Source organism: Siniperca chuatsi, linkage group LG4 (genome assembly GCF_020085105.1).
Source record: "Siniperca chuatsi isolate FFG_IHB_CAS linkage group LG4, ASM2008510v1, whole genome shotgun sequence".
Taxonomy (NCBI): Eukaryota; Metazoa; Chordata; class Actinopteri; order Centrarchiformes; family Sinipercidae; genus Siniperca; species Siniperca chuatsi.
In genome coordinates, this window is record NC_058045.1 from 27,623,586 (window position 1) to 27,643,548 (window position 19,963).

Below are 19,963 nucleotides of genomic sequence, written 5' to 3' on the forward strand. Positions count from 1 at the left end.
CTGAAGTTGTTGTTGTTGTTCGTAGATTTGAGCAGCAATAAAGTTTTATTCAAAGGCCCATCTAGGCCTGTCACGATAACTACTTTTGTTGAATGACATATTGTTCCAGCAATAATTGCGATAAACAATGTTATTGTCATTTTAAGGGCATATGCATCGCATTCATTTGCAGAAAGCATAGGGGTTGTGTTAGTTGCAGCAAGGGAGAGATCTTTAGCCAAATAATCACAAACTCACTGCAGGGACATTGTATATTTGAAGAAACCGCCCACGGTGAAACTCCACACAGAGAGCAGACGTGGAGAGGACAGAAGCAGCGCGACCAGAAATGACAACATGTCTTCGCATAGTTTTTTTCTGTTCATTCTTAGGCGCTGTGAGAAAACGCTGAAGCGCTGCGCCCCAAGTCTTATAATGTAGGGAAAACCCTGCTGTTTATTCTGGGATCATGTTGGCTAAAATGCTGGTTACATTCTTGTAAACAAACACGCATATAAACACAACGGGCAATATCGAGATCAGCAAAAATGATCAAGGTTATGTCCATATATCGTACAATAAGTCGATAGCGTAATTATCAGGCCTAGGTCCATCTTGGTGTAGTAATCATAACACATGTACAGCAATAGTCTCTAGAACGTTTTCAAACTCTACTGTATTAACAACGGAGTTTTGTCTCTCTCACACACACACACTCCTTTACCTCAGCCTCGGAGGACACGGTCCGTGTGGTCACTCCTACTGTGTAGATTCCCCCGGTGGCGTCTTCGTGGATCTTGATATGAGATTTCTGCTTCATGTCTCGTGTGGAGTCAAACAGGTCCAGAACCTCCTCATTATAAAGCTACAGGGAGCCAACACACACACACACACACACACACACACACACACACACAATATTAACCAGGCAGATACATCACTTTAAATCATGAATTAAATCATCAAAATTCACAAAATATCTGAAGTGGAGAAGCAACACCAACAACTCCCACTTATGTTTGACTAAAAAAAGATTTGTGAAATTAAAAGTGGACACCCGAAAATAAAATGTTGCCAAGTCCATCTGTACTTTGCAAAGAGAATATACAGAACTACTAACCCTGTTGTGTGAGTGGACACGCGTATTATTAAATAATGGTAATATAACAATACATGCTTTGAAAACCTCTCTATTGTTAATGCACTTATCCTACATCATTTTTAGTTTCCTTTATAGACACCTGATACTTTATCAAGCTCTCGGCCAATCGTCATCATCCACTGCCAATAGCACAGAGTTTTATCTAGAAATCTTGGTGTCCTGTTTGATAGCAATTTATGTTTTGAGCAACATATCACTAAGCTTGTCCAATCATGTTTTTATCACCTCAGAAACATTGCAAAAATCCGATCTATTTTAAATTTTAGTGATGCAGAAACTGTTGTACATGCTTTTATCTCCTCACGCCTCGATTATTGTAACAGCCTGTTCACTTGTCTTAATCAAAAAACTTTGAAAGGACTGCAGACTGTACAGAACTCAGTTGCTCGGCTGATAACCAGGACCAAGAGGTTCGACCACATCACACCTGTTTTAGCCTCTTTACATTGGCTCCCTGTTTGTTTTAGGATTGATTTTAAGATCTTGTTGATTACTTTTAAAGGCTCTCCATGGTCTGGCTCCAGATTATATTTTAGACCTTGTAATCCCTTATGAACCTTCACGTAGTTCGAGATCTTCGGGCAGGGGTCTTCTGTCTGTTCCTGAGTCCAGGATGAAAACTAAGGGGGACAGAGCTTTTGACATCAGGGCCCAGAGGCTCTGGAGCAACTTGCCCGAAGAAATTAGGTTGTCTGAGGCAGTGTCTTCTTTTAAGTCTCTTCTCAAAACACATTTTTATCTGAAAGCATATCCTGATTTTACCTGAGCTGTCTGTTTATTTTATTGCTTTTATATTTTTTCATTCACTGTGGTATTTTATTTCTCTCTTTGTGAAGCATTTTGTACTTTGTTTTGATAAGTGCTCTATAAAGTTTTATTATTATTATTCTTATTATTATAAATATCCATGACTTCTAAATAAAGAAACGATTTTGAATGTCATTTAAAAAAAAAAAAAGCTTTTTGCATCTTGACAAGAAAATCTGGAAAAACTTATAAAAAAAGGTCAAATTTAAAGAATATGAATCGTAACTGTCACTTATCTGCCTAGTGTTTGATTTCTGTGCATATCCATATTTCTTGGCCACAACTAATCCACCTCTCCAGTTCCAGGTCTTCTCTAGGAATTTGAACACAGTCTGATGGACTGGCACAACTGTCTACTCACGTCATTCCTGTTAACTCTTCCTGTCCAGACTGAGACACCACCATCCCCCCACCCCGTCAAGCCCCCCGATGACAGCTGCTGCAGTTCAATTGTTAGGGTGGATATTTTCAAATGATGGAGCACTGGTGTCAAAGCTTGTTAAATGAGCAGTGTCAACAATATAAGCCTGACCCATGACATCTCTGTAACGCCTGTCCTAATGCTAGTGAAAGAAGGATTACATGTTGTTTGTCTTATTTAGTTTATAATGTTTAGCGTAAAGAAGCAGGTTAAATAAGAAAACAATATTTATGATGCAGTGAAGCTGGGTGTGTACCTCGAGGAATTGGGCGCTGATCTTAAACTCAGGTACGGGGCGACCCTGCTCCTGGGCAGCCTGTCGGCGCTCCTCGATGCCCTTGTAGAGGTGGTGGACGGCACGGGGGATGATACCCAGCTCCTCATCTACGATGTTGACGTCAAAGCCCGTCCCCATAGTGTAGGTCTTCCCTGAACCCGTCTGGATGGGGAGGAGAAAAAATATAATACGTATACATACAAAAGAACCAAGTCGTTAATAAAATGTAAATACTCAGGATGACCATGCCTTTGCACACCAAAGTCTTTTTACAGGGCTTGAGGAGTGCTACTGCATATGTGAAAAACTTATTTAAAGCCTTTTGTGCAAAGTCTGCTAAATGCACTCAAGTGATGTCACTTGAATCAGTTGGAGCTGAAGACTACAAGTTTGAAAATGAAAAAAATCTGGGGGTGTGGAGTTAGAAAGAAGCAAGTTTACCAGACCTCTATAGCCTGCACCTCATCTCTGCTCGGGGTTAGTGGCTAGAAGCTAAATTAGCCGCTACTAGCATAACACACCCGAATCTCTGACCTAACTGTGGGCGGTAGAGTTGCATTGTGGGTAATGTAGGCGTCAGATTTTGTCAAGGAAGAAGAATGCGTGAAATAAAAAGACGATATCTCTGGTTGTGCTGCATTTGACCTCCTATATTTCTCAGAATGCCTATCCCCTAGAGAGAGTCATGAACTCATTGCATTTACCTGGGGGCTTTACATGTACCTGGAGAACAAGTTTTTCCAGTCAAGAAAATAGGCGACTTCTGTCTCTTTAAAAAGCATGCCGTTTCAAACTGGTCAATTGAGTCTGTTGTCAGTGGAGATATTGGTAACCATTTACCTGCGCATTTCCCTTGCTCTTTTATTTATTGTTTTATTGTTTATGTTTTAGAACATTGAATAGACATCCTAACATTTAAAAGGTTATGTTTAGCGTTGCAATAAAAAACAAAAAAAAACAATCTCAAAATGATACACACCAGATACCAAAGTCCTTTTGATAAGACAGGAAATTTACTCTCTACATCATTACTGTTTATATCTGCAACCCAACTGGGCAGAGTTCTTGTGATGCAGCCGAGTGGGTCAGACTAAATCTAGATTAGTCCAGGTCTGATCCAGGTCAAACCAACGGCGGCCTGTGTGAATGTGCTGTCAGAAGTAGGCCGGTAGTGACAGAAGCAGTTACTGGGGAGATATGGGTTAATATGGACACCCATTAGAGATGTATAGCTGTCTAAAAGGTGTGTGGGCAACTTGACTTCACTTTGAATCGTGCGAGTGCCGCAGAGGAGGAGCTCTGTCGCCACAGCAACCTAAGCAGTGGGGGAGGTAAAGGGGAGGAGGGGCGTTATGAGGCCCAAACTTCCGTGTTATTTCCATGTGGTGAACTTGGTGATGGAAGCGAAGAGGGAGGGAGTAGTGGAAGAGAAGGTGAAGTACCTGAAGAAAAAGAGGAGTAGGGCTAAAATTAATGATGATTTTCAGTATCCATTAATCTGCAGATTATTATCTTAATTAATTGTTTGATCTATTAAATGTCTGAAAACCAAAAAATGCCCATAAGAATTTCCTGAAGCCCAAGGTGACAGAGTCAACTTTTTTTTCCCTAATTAGCAAAGCTACTCCACAAACTTGCCACATTCCCCCCAGACAACTGCAGAAGTACCCCGGGGGTGCAAGTACCGCTGGCTGGGATTCACTGCTCTATTGTAGTTCTACAACTGCTACTTCTGTGTCCTCTCATTGCATGTTTATTCATCCGGGAAGAGGGATCGCCCTCTGCTGCTCTTTCTGAGGCCTCTCTTTCCTTTTATTACTGGAGTTTTGTTTCTTATCCAAATCAGGGGTCTCAGGATAGAGGGTGTTTTATAGACTGTAAAGCCCTCGGAGATTAAGTTGACATACTGCCATATTGTCATACATATTGAAATCCGAAAATAAACATTCTTATTAAAAAGGAATAGTTTTGGGAAATGCACTCATTTGCTTTCTTGCTCCTTTTGCCCAAATGTCAACACTCTCCACCTCTCAAACACCCCCTTCTCTTCTCAAACACACAAATGCACACAGTTCATTTCACTACATCCACCCAGCTATAAAGCACCATCAGCACCGCAGCTGTAACACTGAGGACAAAGACTCGCCTGTCCGTAGGCAAAGACGGTGGCGTTGTAGCCCTCGAAGCAGCCCTCGATCAGCTTCTCCGTGCAGCTGGTGTAGATGTCGTCCTGCTTGGAGTCCATGTCGAACATGTAGTCGTAGGTGAAGGCCTTGTCTTTCCCCAGGATCACCTGAGGCTCCCCGGGCATCACATATGTACAGATGTGACATCCCTCTATCTTCTCCCTGGCCAGCTGAGGACGAATCCTGCAGCAAACATGGGAAAAAGACAAGAGATGAGAGCATGTTGAGGTACACAATGAGGAAGTACACCCCCTGGACACTTCATACGGTACACCTATACAATCAAAAGCAATCCAGTACAACAGATCTGCCACATATCGACCAGTTTTAGTTACAACTTTCCGAGAAGTGTTAATTCAACTGTATGTTTATCACTGAGGTCGTAGTAAGTGGTGTTTTTGTATTGGACTGCGTTATATTGAAATGTGTTTCTAATATCCCCCCCCCACCCGTGTGTGTAAATGGGGTGGGCGAAACATTAGAAACACCTCAGTATAATGCAGTCCAGTTCAACATCACTAACTACAAACTTAATAATAAACATAGTTAAATTAACACCTCTGACAGTGTTAATCAAAACTGGACATTATTTTCTTTCTAAAAAGGTAGAATTTATGGCTGTAACTGTTGTACTGGATTGCAATAGATTTTACAGGTATACCTAATAAGGTGGCCACTTGTGTTTAACGTGATGCAATTTTTATTTTTGTGTATGCCAGGGTGTTATGAAGGATACATGAAATTAAAAAATAAAAAAGGAAAATAACGCCCCTCAATAATTTGAAACATTTAATACTCCCTTTTGTTACAAAACACAACTACTGTCCCTTGTAAGGCTCCATAACTCATTCGTGAGAGCTTACGTTGATTCAATCTGGGCAAGAAAAATAGAGAAAAATGCAGCCTAAAGCAGTAGAAATGGTTGGCATCACACATCCAGCAGTGGAAGCAATGGAAGAAAATTTCAACCCACACCCAAACCACTGAGCCAGCCAAAAATAAATAAATAAATAAATAAGAGTTCTGGTGCCAAATCTGATTAAATTCAACATTTATTTGTAAATATACAATTAGTGTATAATAGCTCTACAAAATAAAAAAGGAGAATACTGAGAAAAACATCAGGAAAGGAAATACAACCTTACAAATAAACACAGCTAAAACTTTAGTTCTTACCCTGTGTATGCATAATCAAACTAGAAAAGAGTAAAGATCAGTATTATTACAGTCAGCCAGTGAAGAATTAAGAAAAAAGAAACTTGAAAACACGACGTGTTTTGATGCTGCTTTGGGGACTGGAGTGAACTCTCAGATATTTTGTGTAAACACCTTTTTAATTTGATCCTCAGTGTTGCAGTATTCAATTACAGATGGCTTTCAAAAGTCAGTCATCCGTAAGAATCGGCATCGGAGGCCGATCCGAGCATATTTCTATGGATCGTATCGGCTGGAATGAAGCCGCTCCTTTACTGTGTTTTATCCACTTCAGTCGGATCGGACTCGGTATCGACAGATACCCAATATTAAAGGACTCGGATCAGGGCAATAAAACTTGATCAGGACATCTGTATGTTACACAACTACACTACAACGTTGTTGTTGTAGTAGTAAAGCACTTTGTGACGTCTGCTCTTGAAAGGTGCTATATAGATAAACTTATTATCAACTCTGTGTTGAGCTGTTACACAATTGCTTTAGCCATCTGTTGATTTTATAGCCTTAAAAAAAAAAAAAAAAAAAAAAAAAAAAAAAAAAGACCTTCAAGGGGTAAGAAAGTACAGAAACGACTGTGCAGCAATACCACGTTACTGTCTGCTTATTATTTACATACAACAAAGGGTTTTTAAAACATTTCAGCAACAGGGGGTACTTGGCAGGGATTCCCAAGGACCTTTAAAAGTTTACAAGAAAACCACACCCAAATGTTAATATGCTACAACAGCTCAGTCTTCATCTGAATACAAACAGGTCTTACCAACAACTACCAACACCTCCAACATATTTAGTTTTTACACAGTCTTGTTTAGAACAATTCATGCCTGAGTAGGTAGAGTGTCCCATTTTTATGTTCAGGGACGCATTAACAGGATGCACAGTTACTGTAGCTGCTGACAAGCACAATGGTTGCTGTGGGGATCAAACCTGTGAAATCACACTATAATCTTTCTAACCATGCTGCTGAATAAGTTAGCATAATCATGGAGCTGCTTCATTAAGCAGTAAACTCTGGAGACAGAGTTTGTTCATACGTGGTAATTATAATGCAGCACTGACATATTTTTGGCACCCGGCCATTAGAAACGCATTAAACAAACCTCCTTCAGATGTAAATGCTGAAATCCATAAAGATCTCCAGTAAATCTATATTTAGCTTTCTCCACTTGCTAAACAAATATTATTTTGACCATCTTAAATCACAGGAATATACTACTGAACTTGTTTCTTCATTTCATACATTTTCATCTGCTGCAGATGTGTGGTTTTTGTACAAGAGTGCAGGGTCAACATCCGACTCTGACCCAATACTTTGTCTCATAAAACCTGCCAGCTGGGTTAATATGTTCTGCTTTAGTCTGACAAAGCTGAAATGCTGAATTTTAGTAATCCTGAATGTTGGCCAACTGAAATCTGGCAAGGATTAACTAGTTTAATGTGGATGTGAGAGAGGAAGAGACAGTCGCATTGTGTGTTCATTCTGCAATGAAAGTGAGCATTTATTTCTTTTCTGGAAGAAAGATGGTGTAACCAACAGTTGTACACACACAGAGGGGCTGCATTCAAGGACACAGACAACAGAGACGAAGGCACTTTTTGAATGTCAGCATGGAAGTTATACAAGTGAAAAAGCTTAAATAAGAAAATCCTCAGGAATTCTGCTGACCTAGGGTTGCCAATGAAAACCTGAGGCAAGTGTTCAACATCACCAAATCACCCCGTCTTAACTGTCTAACATAAGAATCCAATTTTAGCCAAATCGGTTTGTAACATTTTGAGACATACAGGTTGAAAATAACCTCCTTCCAACGTTGTTGTTTGGTGAAGGTAAATGTAAACCTGACAACAGTTATAAAGTTATATACAATTATATGTAACTATATTAGTTATATTAAAGTAATGGCATTAACTTCTAAGAATTTTTTAATCAAGTCATATAATAAGACAACAAAATAAAAAGTAGTTCGCAATCATTCAATATTATTGTTTATCAAATGTCTGGAATCATATCTCAATATGATCATATCGTTTTCATTTTAACTATTAATGATTTCAAACTCAATGATTTATTGAAGTTTTTGTTTTAATTATTAAGTGTCATAAATGTGTCATATTGTGATATATATTTACATTAGCCCTACCTTTTAGCAAATTAGGAAAAAGACTTCACAGCACATCCATTATTTCTTATGCAGGTACACTGGGGAGAGGCTCAGCATCTGCACAATGTTCTTACATTCAAAACATTTACTGAATCAGTACAATAAACTAATGTTTCAGTCCCTTCAGGCCTTCCTCCTTCACAAGAGCTAGCTCAAAGTTCACTTCAGACAGATTAAAATGAACTAGTTCACTAGTTCAATTTTGAACTAAGTACCAAAAAATGATCTAGTTCATGTTCATTTCTTCCAGGTTTTTTTTCCTTTACAAAATGCTGTGAGTTTGACTTGGGCGGAGGAACTTTGCAGCTGTTGGCTCGTCTTACCCTTTGTTAATGATTTCTTGTGATCATCATTCACTCGCAGATATTTCTCAAGAATGGTCGGATGCTTCAGCTCGATGTGTCGTTTCAAAAATCTGTGACCCATCAGATTCTGTGACCCAAAACACCGTCATGCCGGGTGCCGTAAAACACAGTGCGGGAGTGAACGACGCTCACATTCACTAGTTGCAAACGGATACGTTCAGTTCACCGTTCACCAAAAACATGAGCGTGTTCAATGAACGGCACTCTTTGAGCATACCCAGCCTCAGAGTATGAGTTGGTTAGAGATGATGAGAACATGAGAACTTATTTTATGAAAAATGGTCTGTAGGGACCGAAACGTTAGTTTCATGTACTGATTCAATAAATAACCTTCCAAGAGCAGTGTGCAGGAATCTACTTTTGAACAAGATATAGAGCTGTTCTACTTTTAACCTCAACTGATTAATACAATGCCAGTAATTTGCTGTTAGGAGAAAAAAAACCCAGCAGGGCTTTGATACTCAAGGGCCAGGATTAATCTAACAAGCCAAGAGTTAGCATGTTACACAGCAGAAAATTAATAATTTCCGCATCTATGTTCTCCTCACACTGTGCTTAATTGTGACCGAGTGGGCCAATCTTTCAGAAAAGTATCACTCTGTTGTTTCAAACAAACTCTCCTCATGGGTTCAGCTCACAAACCGGCTTGGAAGAAAAGCACCTGACAGCGGGCCTGCCAGTCTCTCTGTCCTGTGTGGATAAGGGCCTCATTGTGCCTCCAAGTTCAGTGGAGAACAATGCTGTGAGGGCAGTACAGTGCGGCCATTGTGTCCATCTGTGCGACACTGAATCCCAGCGCTGACACCAACGCCACGGCTGCAGGATTACACGGCTGGACGGAGGCGAGGGAGGAGAGGTAATGTCCTGCCTGGAGGTCATGACATGTCCGCAAATAACAGTGAGTGGGGTAACAGACAAAAGATACTACCTTAAATTGCTAACTATTCTTTATTCTTCAGCAGGCTGTTTTTGGTAATACACAGTCCCTCAAGGGTTGAGAGTATTTGTTGTAACATTTTCAGGCTGCTGTATCTCTGACACTTGACGAAACCGCCTTCAATGTAATGATACAGCAGCAGCTGAACAGCTAAACTGTAAAAGCAACACTTGACAAACACTTTGTGTTTACTTTCATGTAAATATATTGAAGATTTTTCCAGGCAATCTCATTCTACAGCAGGCAGTCTAAAGTATTTAGACAGCCTAAAAAGCTGCATTGAAAAATATAAATTTAAGAGCATGATGAATCATGTGAGACAAAGCACTGCTGAACAACGAGAATAAGAGAAGGAGCAAACTCAGCCCGTCAAGAAGCTGCTTCAGTATTAATTGAGACTTCGTTATAAAGTAGCCGCTGACAGTCCCCGGGGGGTAGTTTTGCTTTGGTTAGCTAGTTTTAACCAAGGTTAGAAGTTGGTTTAAATCTAATCAAAGTCAGCACACAAGTGAACTGGTCAGACCAGGAGCTGCCAGCCCTTACTGCACTTTGAGTACATGAACGATGTGCACAAAGTTTGTTTTCCCAACTATCTTCAGTACAACTAGAAAATAAGCTTCAGGTTTAAGTAAATTAGGTGCACAGCTTACCAAAGTCACGTTACATAACTTAGGATTTTAAGTCTAGGCATGCCCCAATTATCTTTTTCTATTTATGATACTAATCTGGTTATTGGCACAACAAGCAGCCACTGAGGATCTATAAGCAAACCATCTGCTGCAGTAGAGCTGCTGAGGTAACGACACACAACTGTCGCAGTACTGAGCATCCTTCAGGTATGAGTGAGAGTGGCTGTTTGGATGTGATACTCAAAGGAAGTCCTACATGCTCAGAATACAAACCCTGGGTAACAAGAGTATACAAAGAAACATAACAAATCTCCTCTTTAATCCTTCTCAGTTAGTCTGCAGAGCTCGCGTTCTGTTGTTTGGATCTCACAGCGCTGTTGTTTAAATGCACAATAACCATGATCCCAGACAGAAAATCAATTAGCTTCCATGTCAAATTCACCGTATTCAACCAATTACATGTTTCCTTGGCCTGTAAGAGTGTTCTAGAAATCTAATCCTTTCCAGTAACCACAAGGGGGAGGTGTCACTAATTGGGTGTGTAATCCTGTCTGTTTCAACACTCTTCCACAGTACTTTCACACCCGGGAATCTGATGGCATTTCCCAAATTTATTCTCTGAGACTTCTCTTGCTTGCTGTACCATCAGGATTTTGGTGGAGATTAGTTTCTCATTAATGCAAACATTAATATTAGATAGCTTAGTCTTCAATAATCACAATAGCATTTGCCAGGCTTTAGTTGTTTTTGGAGTGACGTAGGAATTTTATATTTATGTAACAAAAATATAGACATAATTTTTACAAGGGCTGACCAAGATTTAAATTACAGTGTCGACTTTCAGATGTACTATGTTGTATCATGATGATATAAACATATTGTGTTACTGTTTTACAAAATTTGGTTGTCCAAATTAATGATAAAGCGCATTTTTATTAAAACAAATTGAGTTGTTGTTTTCTTTTACACAGGAAAATCTGAAAAGTATTCTTGCTAAAATTGTGATATTGATTTCAACCATATTGTCCACCCCCACTTCCCACACTAAATAAGGCCCCATGGCCAGCTCATTAGTTTTTTGTAAAACACAAGTGAATAATAGTATGTTCAAAAGGGAAATAGATTTTAAAAAAATGATTGAAGCCAAAGTGGTTTAATTTGTAAAATGCAGAGTAAACTGAGCCACACTGTATCAGTGCCAGCCATAAAAAACAGTTGTGGTGTCTCGTCTATTTTAGGGGCTATGGATTTTGAGCGTTAGTGGAGGAGTCGAGGTCAGAGTTCAGGTGAGGGTCAGGGTCAAGGGTCATGACGTCTCTGCAGCAGAGACCTGTTGTCTGGCGATCGTCAGCAAGTAACGGATTCAGATACAAACACAGAGAGCTAAAAACAACAAACACACATTTGGGGCTCTATATTGAACTGACTCAATGACAGTCTGGGTTCAAGTCGGTCTAGAAACACGGTTCAGAACACAGCAGTTAAAGACGCTTTCTTTTATCTGTACTTTCTAAAAAGTGTGCCCTTTCACAGCTTCTTTCTGAGCTGTTGGTTCAGCTGTGGACACCGGAGCACTCCCAAATCTGCTACAACAAACCTCCTCCTCACTGCACTCAAATCATTACGGGTGCCGCGCATCACTGCAGAAATAAAATGAGATTTAAGGATGTGCAACGGATAGATGGCACCAAATAAATGCAAATCTTGCATACCAGACAAAAGAAGTTATTTTAAGAACCAATTAGTAGTCAGGAAACTCTTATTCTTATCATATCTGGTGGTCATATTTATATGTTTCCATCTAAAAAGACAAAGAAAAAGAAAAAATTAACAATTAAGACAAGACATTTTTTGGATGACAGGCTTGACATAATTCACTCTCCCACAGAGTGAATTATGTCAAGCCTGTCATTATGTTATAAATATAATATATTTATTATTTATAATAATATATATTTCTATTGCTTTTTATTGCACTAGCATAAAAAAATGCTTCTGTGAATATTAAATGTTTAAGGAAAATGATTTCTGTTGTTTCCATTCACTGATTTCAATTATTATATACATGAAATCTCATCACGAGACTATGATACACACTAAACTTGTGAAGCCGTAGTTCTTTCACAGTGATTTAGGTTTGTGCCTGCCTCACTGCAGAGAACCTGGCTACTGCTTAGATAGAGAGGAGGAGAAAAAAAAAAAAGAAAAATTCAGAGCAACCCTTGTTCATGCACACACAGCCAAAAATCAAAGCCAAACACACAAAAGCTAAAGCTCCACTCCCAGTGGTCACTGCAGACTGGAGAGTGAACAGGCTAGATCTTTATGTGGAGATTTGCTGAGAGCAGCAGTGCGGTTGCTTGGCGATGATGTCACCTGCCACTGGGCTGCCCGCTCAACTTTAAGTATAACGTCTCACTGTCCTTCATAGAGGAGACAAGTAAGCCTGTGTGAAGGTCAGAGAGAAAGAGTGTGTGCAGAAGAGAGAAAAGGTAATAAGAGAGAAAGTGTGTGTGTCACACTTGGCTCGTTGCCAGACACTGCAGGCTGGCGTCTACACTGCACATGCCTCCTTGCGGTTGTAATCGTAGTGAGGCAGCAGGGAAAGAGTAGCTTTGATAGGGCAGGTGGTTGCTCCGAGGCCATCGGCCTTCATCTGTTTCCTTTCTCACCTTTCACTCGCTGTGGGACACACTAGAAAATAATTTTGAACATCATCTGCCAGAAGGGTGGGGTTTATTTTTTCGGTTTAACACATCAGGACAGTTCAGAACTGGTCAGGTAAGTTACAAATTACAAGAACATGTAATTAATTGCCTTTGCAGCTCTTTGCTGTTGTTTGTCTTAATCTTCCTGTCAATCACTGTCCTAAAATGGCAAACTCCGCCCCTCTGTCATTGGGGCCTTGGGTGAGACCATTTTCCAAGTATTTGAAAATACAACTTAACTATGTGTAAGGCAACCTCAGAAAAGGCCTTTCAAACACCACAAGGGAGAAGTCATAGATCCCAAAAATCACCAGAGGAAATAAAGAGCAGGACAACGACTACATCAGACATCACTGTTTATTGCATCTGTATGTGAAGGACAGTGTCCTACATATGAAATTACTGCAAAAGCTGTATTAACTGGAAAAGTAGTATCTGCAACTTGTAGTCAGTGCTCACTTGTTGTATAAGACAGGTTTTACTCGTGACATTTTGATCAAAACTCTCAGGCAAAACGTTAATTTAAAACTTCATAATTAAAGCCTATCTTAAAAGCAAGCTCAGATTCCAGTATGTAGATAATATTGATCCATTTTATTGCATCGATTTTCATATCCAGCACCGTCACATTAAGGTTTTTGTGGATGTACACAAGGCTATTGTTTGAATCTGTTAGTTGTTACCTGACCAACAACTACTTTTCCTGGTAAATAGAAACTATAGTACTAATTCAAAAATTTTTCAACTTACACTATACATACAGTACATAATAGAGTTATACAGTAGTAACAATGACTTCAAAACCAAACATACTGTATGATATTGAAAAACATTAGCTCGTACATTGACCAGTAAAACAATAAATCTCACTTCACTTGAATATTCGTACTAAACGTTAAAGAATATTTATTTTGCTTATTTATTTTTCAGGCGTTAGAATAACCTCTCAAGTTCCTTCTTAAAACCCTTCTTTCTAACTTACTATTACAGTGAGGTCTGGCTTTATACATAACATTTTACTGCATCTTTGTTTTTACAAACATTCCCACAGAACTTAGACAACATAAACTAATGAGGTACAGTTACTGTCATACTTTAGCTGCACTATATTGTACTTCTGCTGCCATCATATGAAGATGTTGCATGCTGGCAGTGGTTGCATATTACACATGTATGCACGAAATCACCTCTGCAGTCCGGGGATTAACAGAGCTCAGCTGGCGTGTATGTCAGTGTATGTTTGTGTGCAGGTTTAAAGAGAAAGACTTCACACTGTGGGAGCTGGAATGATATCTGGGTTTCACAAAACTGTGAAACACTTAAAGCCTGTGTGTATTTTGAGGCGAGTGAGGCACCTCATAGTGCAGAAGCAGGACATTAATATACAGAAGTGGATATGAATATACAGTCCTGCTTTTCCCAGCACGCTTGCTGACAATTACAATTTGGCTACAGCCTAAAATGAAACTGCCTAGCAAAAAAAAAAAAGAAATCTTAGTTTTCTTTTACAATCTGTGTAGTTGGGCCTGTCTTCAGTACCAATCCAGGATAACTGCACAACAAAGATCCTCTGCAGCTTTGGTGGATGCTTGTAAAGTGCCTTGCAGTACAATGAGACGGTACATTTTTAGTATCAAAAGCCCTGCTAAAAGTGGTTTCATGCTCTGCCCATTCAGCCAGACAGGACCACCTACTGCACCAGACAAAGAGCTCAGAGCACCGTCTACTTTAACACCAGGCCACAGACGAGCTGCAAGAAAACCACAAGCTGCACATGTAATTTGTGCCACAGTCAAAAACAAATCCATCACTGATTAAAGCTTTAACTTCATATCTGTGGAGATTTAATATTTCCTAATACTGTACTAATATGTCTTTATGTCTGTGCAGCACTGAAACGGTCTGTACTCTGCGTGATATAAAGGATGGGGTTGTCATGGTGACCGGTAACAGAAGCCAAGAATTTAAGTCATAATCCGATCCCAGCAGGATATAATGCTGGTCTGGCTGACTAAAAGATGCCAGGAGGAGGGGCAGAGACAAACTCGCTCAGCATCCTGCCACCCATCAAAGCCCTCAGGATGAGGTTAATTCACTGCCAACCCAGCCGGTGAATTAGACACAACATTTTCTCTGTGCCTCCATCCTCGTGACTAACGCATGAGCGTCAAAAAGGGTTTATCATATAATTATTCTTTACCCACAGGGATAATTTCACCTCTTTTCCAGTGCAACCGCTTAAGCCAGGCCTTAGTTATACGCTCTGTTAATTGCACAAAGCCGCCAACTCAGTCTGGGTTAAAAATCCAACATTTAGAGGATATGAAATATTAATTAGCCCAAAGCTGAGCTTCGGGTCAAGTGCTAAGGCCTTCTTCAGTGCCGGTTCTGCATCAATTATATCAAGTTTTGACATCAGTTAGTCAGTTTTAATCAGCAATTTCTTACATAAACATTTTCAAATAACAAATGCTAAAAATAAGACATTTCTATGGAAACTGACAAATATGTAGACTATTGAACTATGTCAATATAGCCCAAAATCTGTTATGATTGTACTCTGTAATCTACCTATCCACTCTCCCTAGGCCCTTAATTCAGATAGGAAAGAAAAATAAATGTGCCTCTAAAACTGTCAAACATCTTAATGCCAAACCCTAAGGGAAGTGGGAGGGTTCTGTGTACCTCAGTAACAGAAACTTAGAAGCCCTTAAAAAAATTTCTAATAACTTCAACATAAACAAACTTAAGTCCTCCTGCAAAGCTTAAAAACTGTAATAAAGAGCTGAAACCAGAACATTCCTGCAGAGAAATATGATAGTACTGAGACATAGGGCTTGACATTGATGCACTTATTACCAGATACCCCAACTGACAACTCAGAGTATAAAGAGAAGATCGATATTTTATGTCCTCATATCAAAAGACGCTATCAAGCATTCCCTGAACAGAGCTGAAAACTAAAGTCAGACTTTAATGACAAAAATTAGGACTTGGGACTTGACTGAGAATAATAAATAAATCCAACAGCGACAGACAGGCATGGTCACACAAGTAGAAAGTAACAAAAACAGTATCAACACCGCTTTAAAAGGAAAGTGTTAAAATGGCGAGTCATTTAATGGTCATATGAAAGACCTGAACCTTTTTTTATTCTCAGTGATATCATGTTATCCATTAGTTTTCTATGACATAATTAAATAGGAATAAGTAAAACAAATAAATAGATAAATAAATAAATTAAATAGTAAAATAGGAAATAAAATAATTTTTTTTTTAAAAACACTAAATTAGATTAATAACAAATAAAATAACTATACATCTACATATCCATTTTCTAGGGGTTAGAGGGATAGGTACGTTGGGGTTATTAAAGACTTGACTATGACCTGACTTGCTGTCAAGGACCTGAGACATGACAGCTTGAGACTTGACTTAGACTTGCCCCAAAAGACAGCTCTGCCCTCGACATACTGTATAAACTTTGGGGAGTTAGCAAGAATAGAGCAGATCAAACCTCAATACTTGACTCAAATGTGGTCTGCAGGACAGAGGATCAAAAACTATCAAGTAAATAAAAATGAAATCAAATGCCTGATCAGATTTGTAATCTTTACTTACTTGTAAAGCTCCTTTCTAGTCTTTCGACCACTCAAAGCCCTTCACACTACATATCACATTCACCCTATTCACACACTTCCGGCAGGTGCCAACTGCTCATCAGTCCAAAGAAACTAACTCATTACCACACACACTCACACACCGAAGGCACAGCCCTCGGGAGCAATTTGGGATTCAGTATCTTGCCCAAGGACACTTCGAGACGTGGGGCGGGGGAAGTCAGCCCTGAACCGCCAACCTTCTGATTAGTGGACGACCCGCTCTACCTCTAAGCCACAGCTGCCCCTAAATCACGATTTGTGCCAAATTAAGACTGTATTTCATTTGGATCACACGGCTGCTTATGTTTAGACAACATTTAACATTTGAGGAAAAACATGTTTGTATTCATCAACTTAAGATAGAAAAGTATTGTTTTGCTTCAATAGCAAAATCAGATATATTTGCGCTAGTATCCATTCCCTAAGTAAGAATGCTTAGGGTTCAAGAGGGAAAGACCCATTTGTTTTATTGTTATTTAACAAGCAAAGCTGTAACCACAGGTATCATCAGCTCAGTCGTCCACCTGCTGATTACTAAACCGAACAATGTGCAACTGAACCCAACTTCGAATTGAGTCAGATTTATTTTTAAAATGGTTTTATCTATATAAACTTGTCACTAGGTGTGGTACAGAGCAACAGTAAATACAGAGAACAAATTCATCACATATTTTTACACGAGGCCAGAGCTTGCAAAAACAAAGACACACATCCAGGCCTCTGCCAGGGCACACTGCCTGTGTTTTACAATCTGCACACCAGGTTCATGGAGGCTGACACTTCACTGCTGCTGACCTGAGCTCATTGGTTCAGAAAGCTTTGGATATGCATGGATGTCCCACTGATCCTTGAGCTTGTCAGCCTTTCGGAAAATGTGCTTTCAAAAAACAAACAAGGCTGCGCCAAGTCCCCGTGGCACGCTGATAACGGCTTTACTGCTTCCTGCAGGTCAAGGGTCAGGGAGCAGACCACCCCATCATTATCAGGGGCGGGGAGGAAAGGGGAAGGTTAGGCAACAGGAGGTGTCAGCGAGGGATCATCTGTAGCTGTCAACATGGAGAGGAAAAACTAGCAGGCAGGCTGAGGTCGGTGTTGGAGGGAACATGTATGCACACATGCATACACAATTTTCAATACAGGGCTTTCAGGTGGTGAAAAATATCATTTGGTGGCCAAATTTGTGGGCAACAGTTTCTTGGGCAACAGTGGATTTAGCAGCGTACTTTGTTTCTAAACATATCTAACGTCCCTCATATCTAAATCTGTATTTTGATAATGCCAGCTTGTTGCATGTTGTCATTAGCACTGGTTGCTCTGTTAAATTAGCCTGCAGCTTAGATAGCTAGCTAACAACATATGCCAAAAAGCAGCTGCTTATTCTGGTTACCTGTGCTGACTTTTCTCAAGATAGCCTACTCTAAGCTGAAGAAGAAATTAGACCAGTACTAAAGATAACATCAAGCATTTTAAAATGTCAGTGCAACCTAAATTTAGTGTTTAATTATACCTATTAAGTATATTTTGGTCACAACTAGGGCTGCACAATTACTCGTAATATTATCGAAATGGCCAAGTACATAATATCCAAATCGCAGAAGCTGCAATTTTTGATGAAGATAAAATGTGTGACAAAACAACATTATAATGTAGTACTGTAGTGCTGCAGAGATGCCCTGGCCTACATGTTTGTTTGGTACAGACCCCAACAAATGTCACATAATCTTAATTTTAAGTTTTTTCAGTGAAAATGAACATTGTGATCATTCACACTAATTGTGAATCAATCGCAAATTCTGTCAAAATAATCACAATGTGATTTTTTTTTTTTTTACATATCGTGCAGCCCTAGTCACAACCAAGGTTTATTTCCCTTAAGGCAAAACTTCACTTTTTTGCATTTTATTTGTTTTATTATTAAAAGTCCCGTGGATTTGTCACTTGCAAGTTTACAGACATTTGTGGCAAAGACAGTTAAACCGTACTGTTTCTCTGCAGTTCGCTTGGAAGAGGGCCATGAGCCAAAATCTCCAGTCACCTCATTGCTGTTACATTTAAAATCGCCTGTTCACACCTGCCACAACAAATCTGACTGAAGCGTAAAATGTACCCGAGTTTGATCCAAACAATGCCTGGTGTGAATATGGCCACAGAAAAGAGAGCAGATCAGACTTTTCACTTATCACATTGCCGTACCATCAGTTTTCAGTAATGTTTTTAAAGCCTCTCTCTTTTTCCAGCCTGGTTGACACACTTTATTTGTGGACACATCTGTGTGCTATGAACGATGCATCCTTTTCAGGAGTGGAAACCACTCACCCAAACACACACGCGCACACGTTAAACCTAATATGAGAGGTGTTTAATTAAATTTGGATCATCTAACACAACGAATAAACTCTTACTGTAGACAGTTATCTGGCATCACTAATATAGGGCTGACAATATGATGTCAAGCATCTCATATAACAGCAGCAGAGCCTAAAAACAACAGCTAGCTATTGTTAGCAATTAAGCCAGTAAACATCACTGTAAGCCCAATTACGAGTGATTCATACTGCTTTTTAAACACATTATAAAAAGGTATATTTAAAACATTTAAATCCATAGCCAGCAGTCCAAAACTAGAGCTGGTTTTCTTGCTGCTGCAAAGGTGACATTTTAAATTATGCAAAATGTTCTCCAGTAGCAGCGACATGTCCATCTGGGTGCTTTTGACTTGAGTCAAAGAGGTATAAATGTTTGCCTATATATCAGGCTAGCAATGGGTGTTTGTCAAATTTTTAGAAATCTGCAAAGTGTATCATTCAATACCAATATTCAAAACTGGGATTCCTCTCTGACAACAGCTGCAGAAACAGTCTACGGGAGGCTTTTTCAGTATTTTGGCACATTTTATACATTCATTTTCTTTTTTGGCCATTTAGTGCCTTTATTCATTAGGAGGAATAACATGCCACAAAGCGGTCCCTGGCCAGATGTTGAGCTTCATGTTTGGACCCTCAACCACTTTTCTTTTCCCTTTTTGTACACTACTTCAGCATTTAAAAGCCTAATATACCTGCAATTGAATAGATGGGTCGGTCACCCTCCCTTAAAAAGCATTGCTAACCCTAAATGAGTTTTGTTAATGAGAAAAAAAAATATTAAAAGATGTTAAAATTATTGAATGTGTCCTCAAAAATCCCTATCAGTCACCCTTTGATTTGTACTGTGACACAGATAATAAGCTCAAAACAGAATGGCTGCAAACATTACACGCCTGTTTTACAGAGCTTGGTCTGTCCATCTACTCAATAACATCAACAGGTACTGTAAGTTCAGTCCAAACCTTCAAAACAGTCACCACAGACGACTTAGCCAGACAAAACGATATCAACCAATTTACCAAAGAAAAGAAAAGAAAAATAATAATTGTTGTATTTGGGAGCAAGTATGGAATTTTCTCAAAAATTC

At 39.4% G+C, this 19,963-nt stretch overlaps 1 protein-coding gene across 7 annotated transcripts in view; it reads right to left on the reverse strand.

Annotated features, from left to right (window-relative positions):
- kif21a (kinesin family member 21A) overlaps window positions 1–19,963 on the reverse strand; it is a 57,759-nt gene that overhangs the window by 28,646 nt on the left and 9,150 nt on the right. For all 7 annotated transcript variants that reach the window (XM_044192416.1, XM_044192418.1, XM_044192421.1 and 4 more), the window contains exons 2-4: window positions 4,793–5,015; window positions 2,626–2,808; window positions 704–844 (exon numbers count right to left, since the gene is read on the reverse strand). In XM_044192416.1, coding sequence (XP_044048351.1) covers window positions 704–844; window positions 2,626–2,808; window positions 4,793–5,015 — 547 coding nt within the window. The remainder of the gene's footprint in view (window positions 1–703; window positions 845–2,625; window positions 2,809–4,792; window positions 5,016–19,963) is intronic.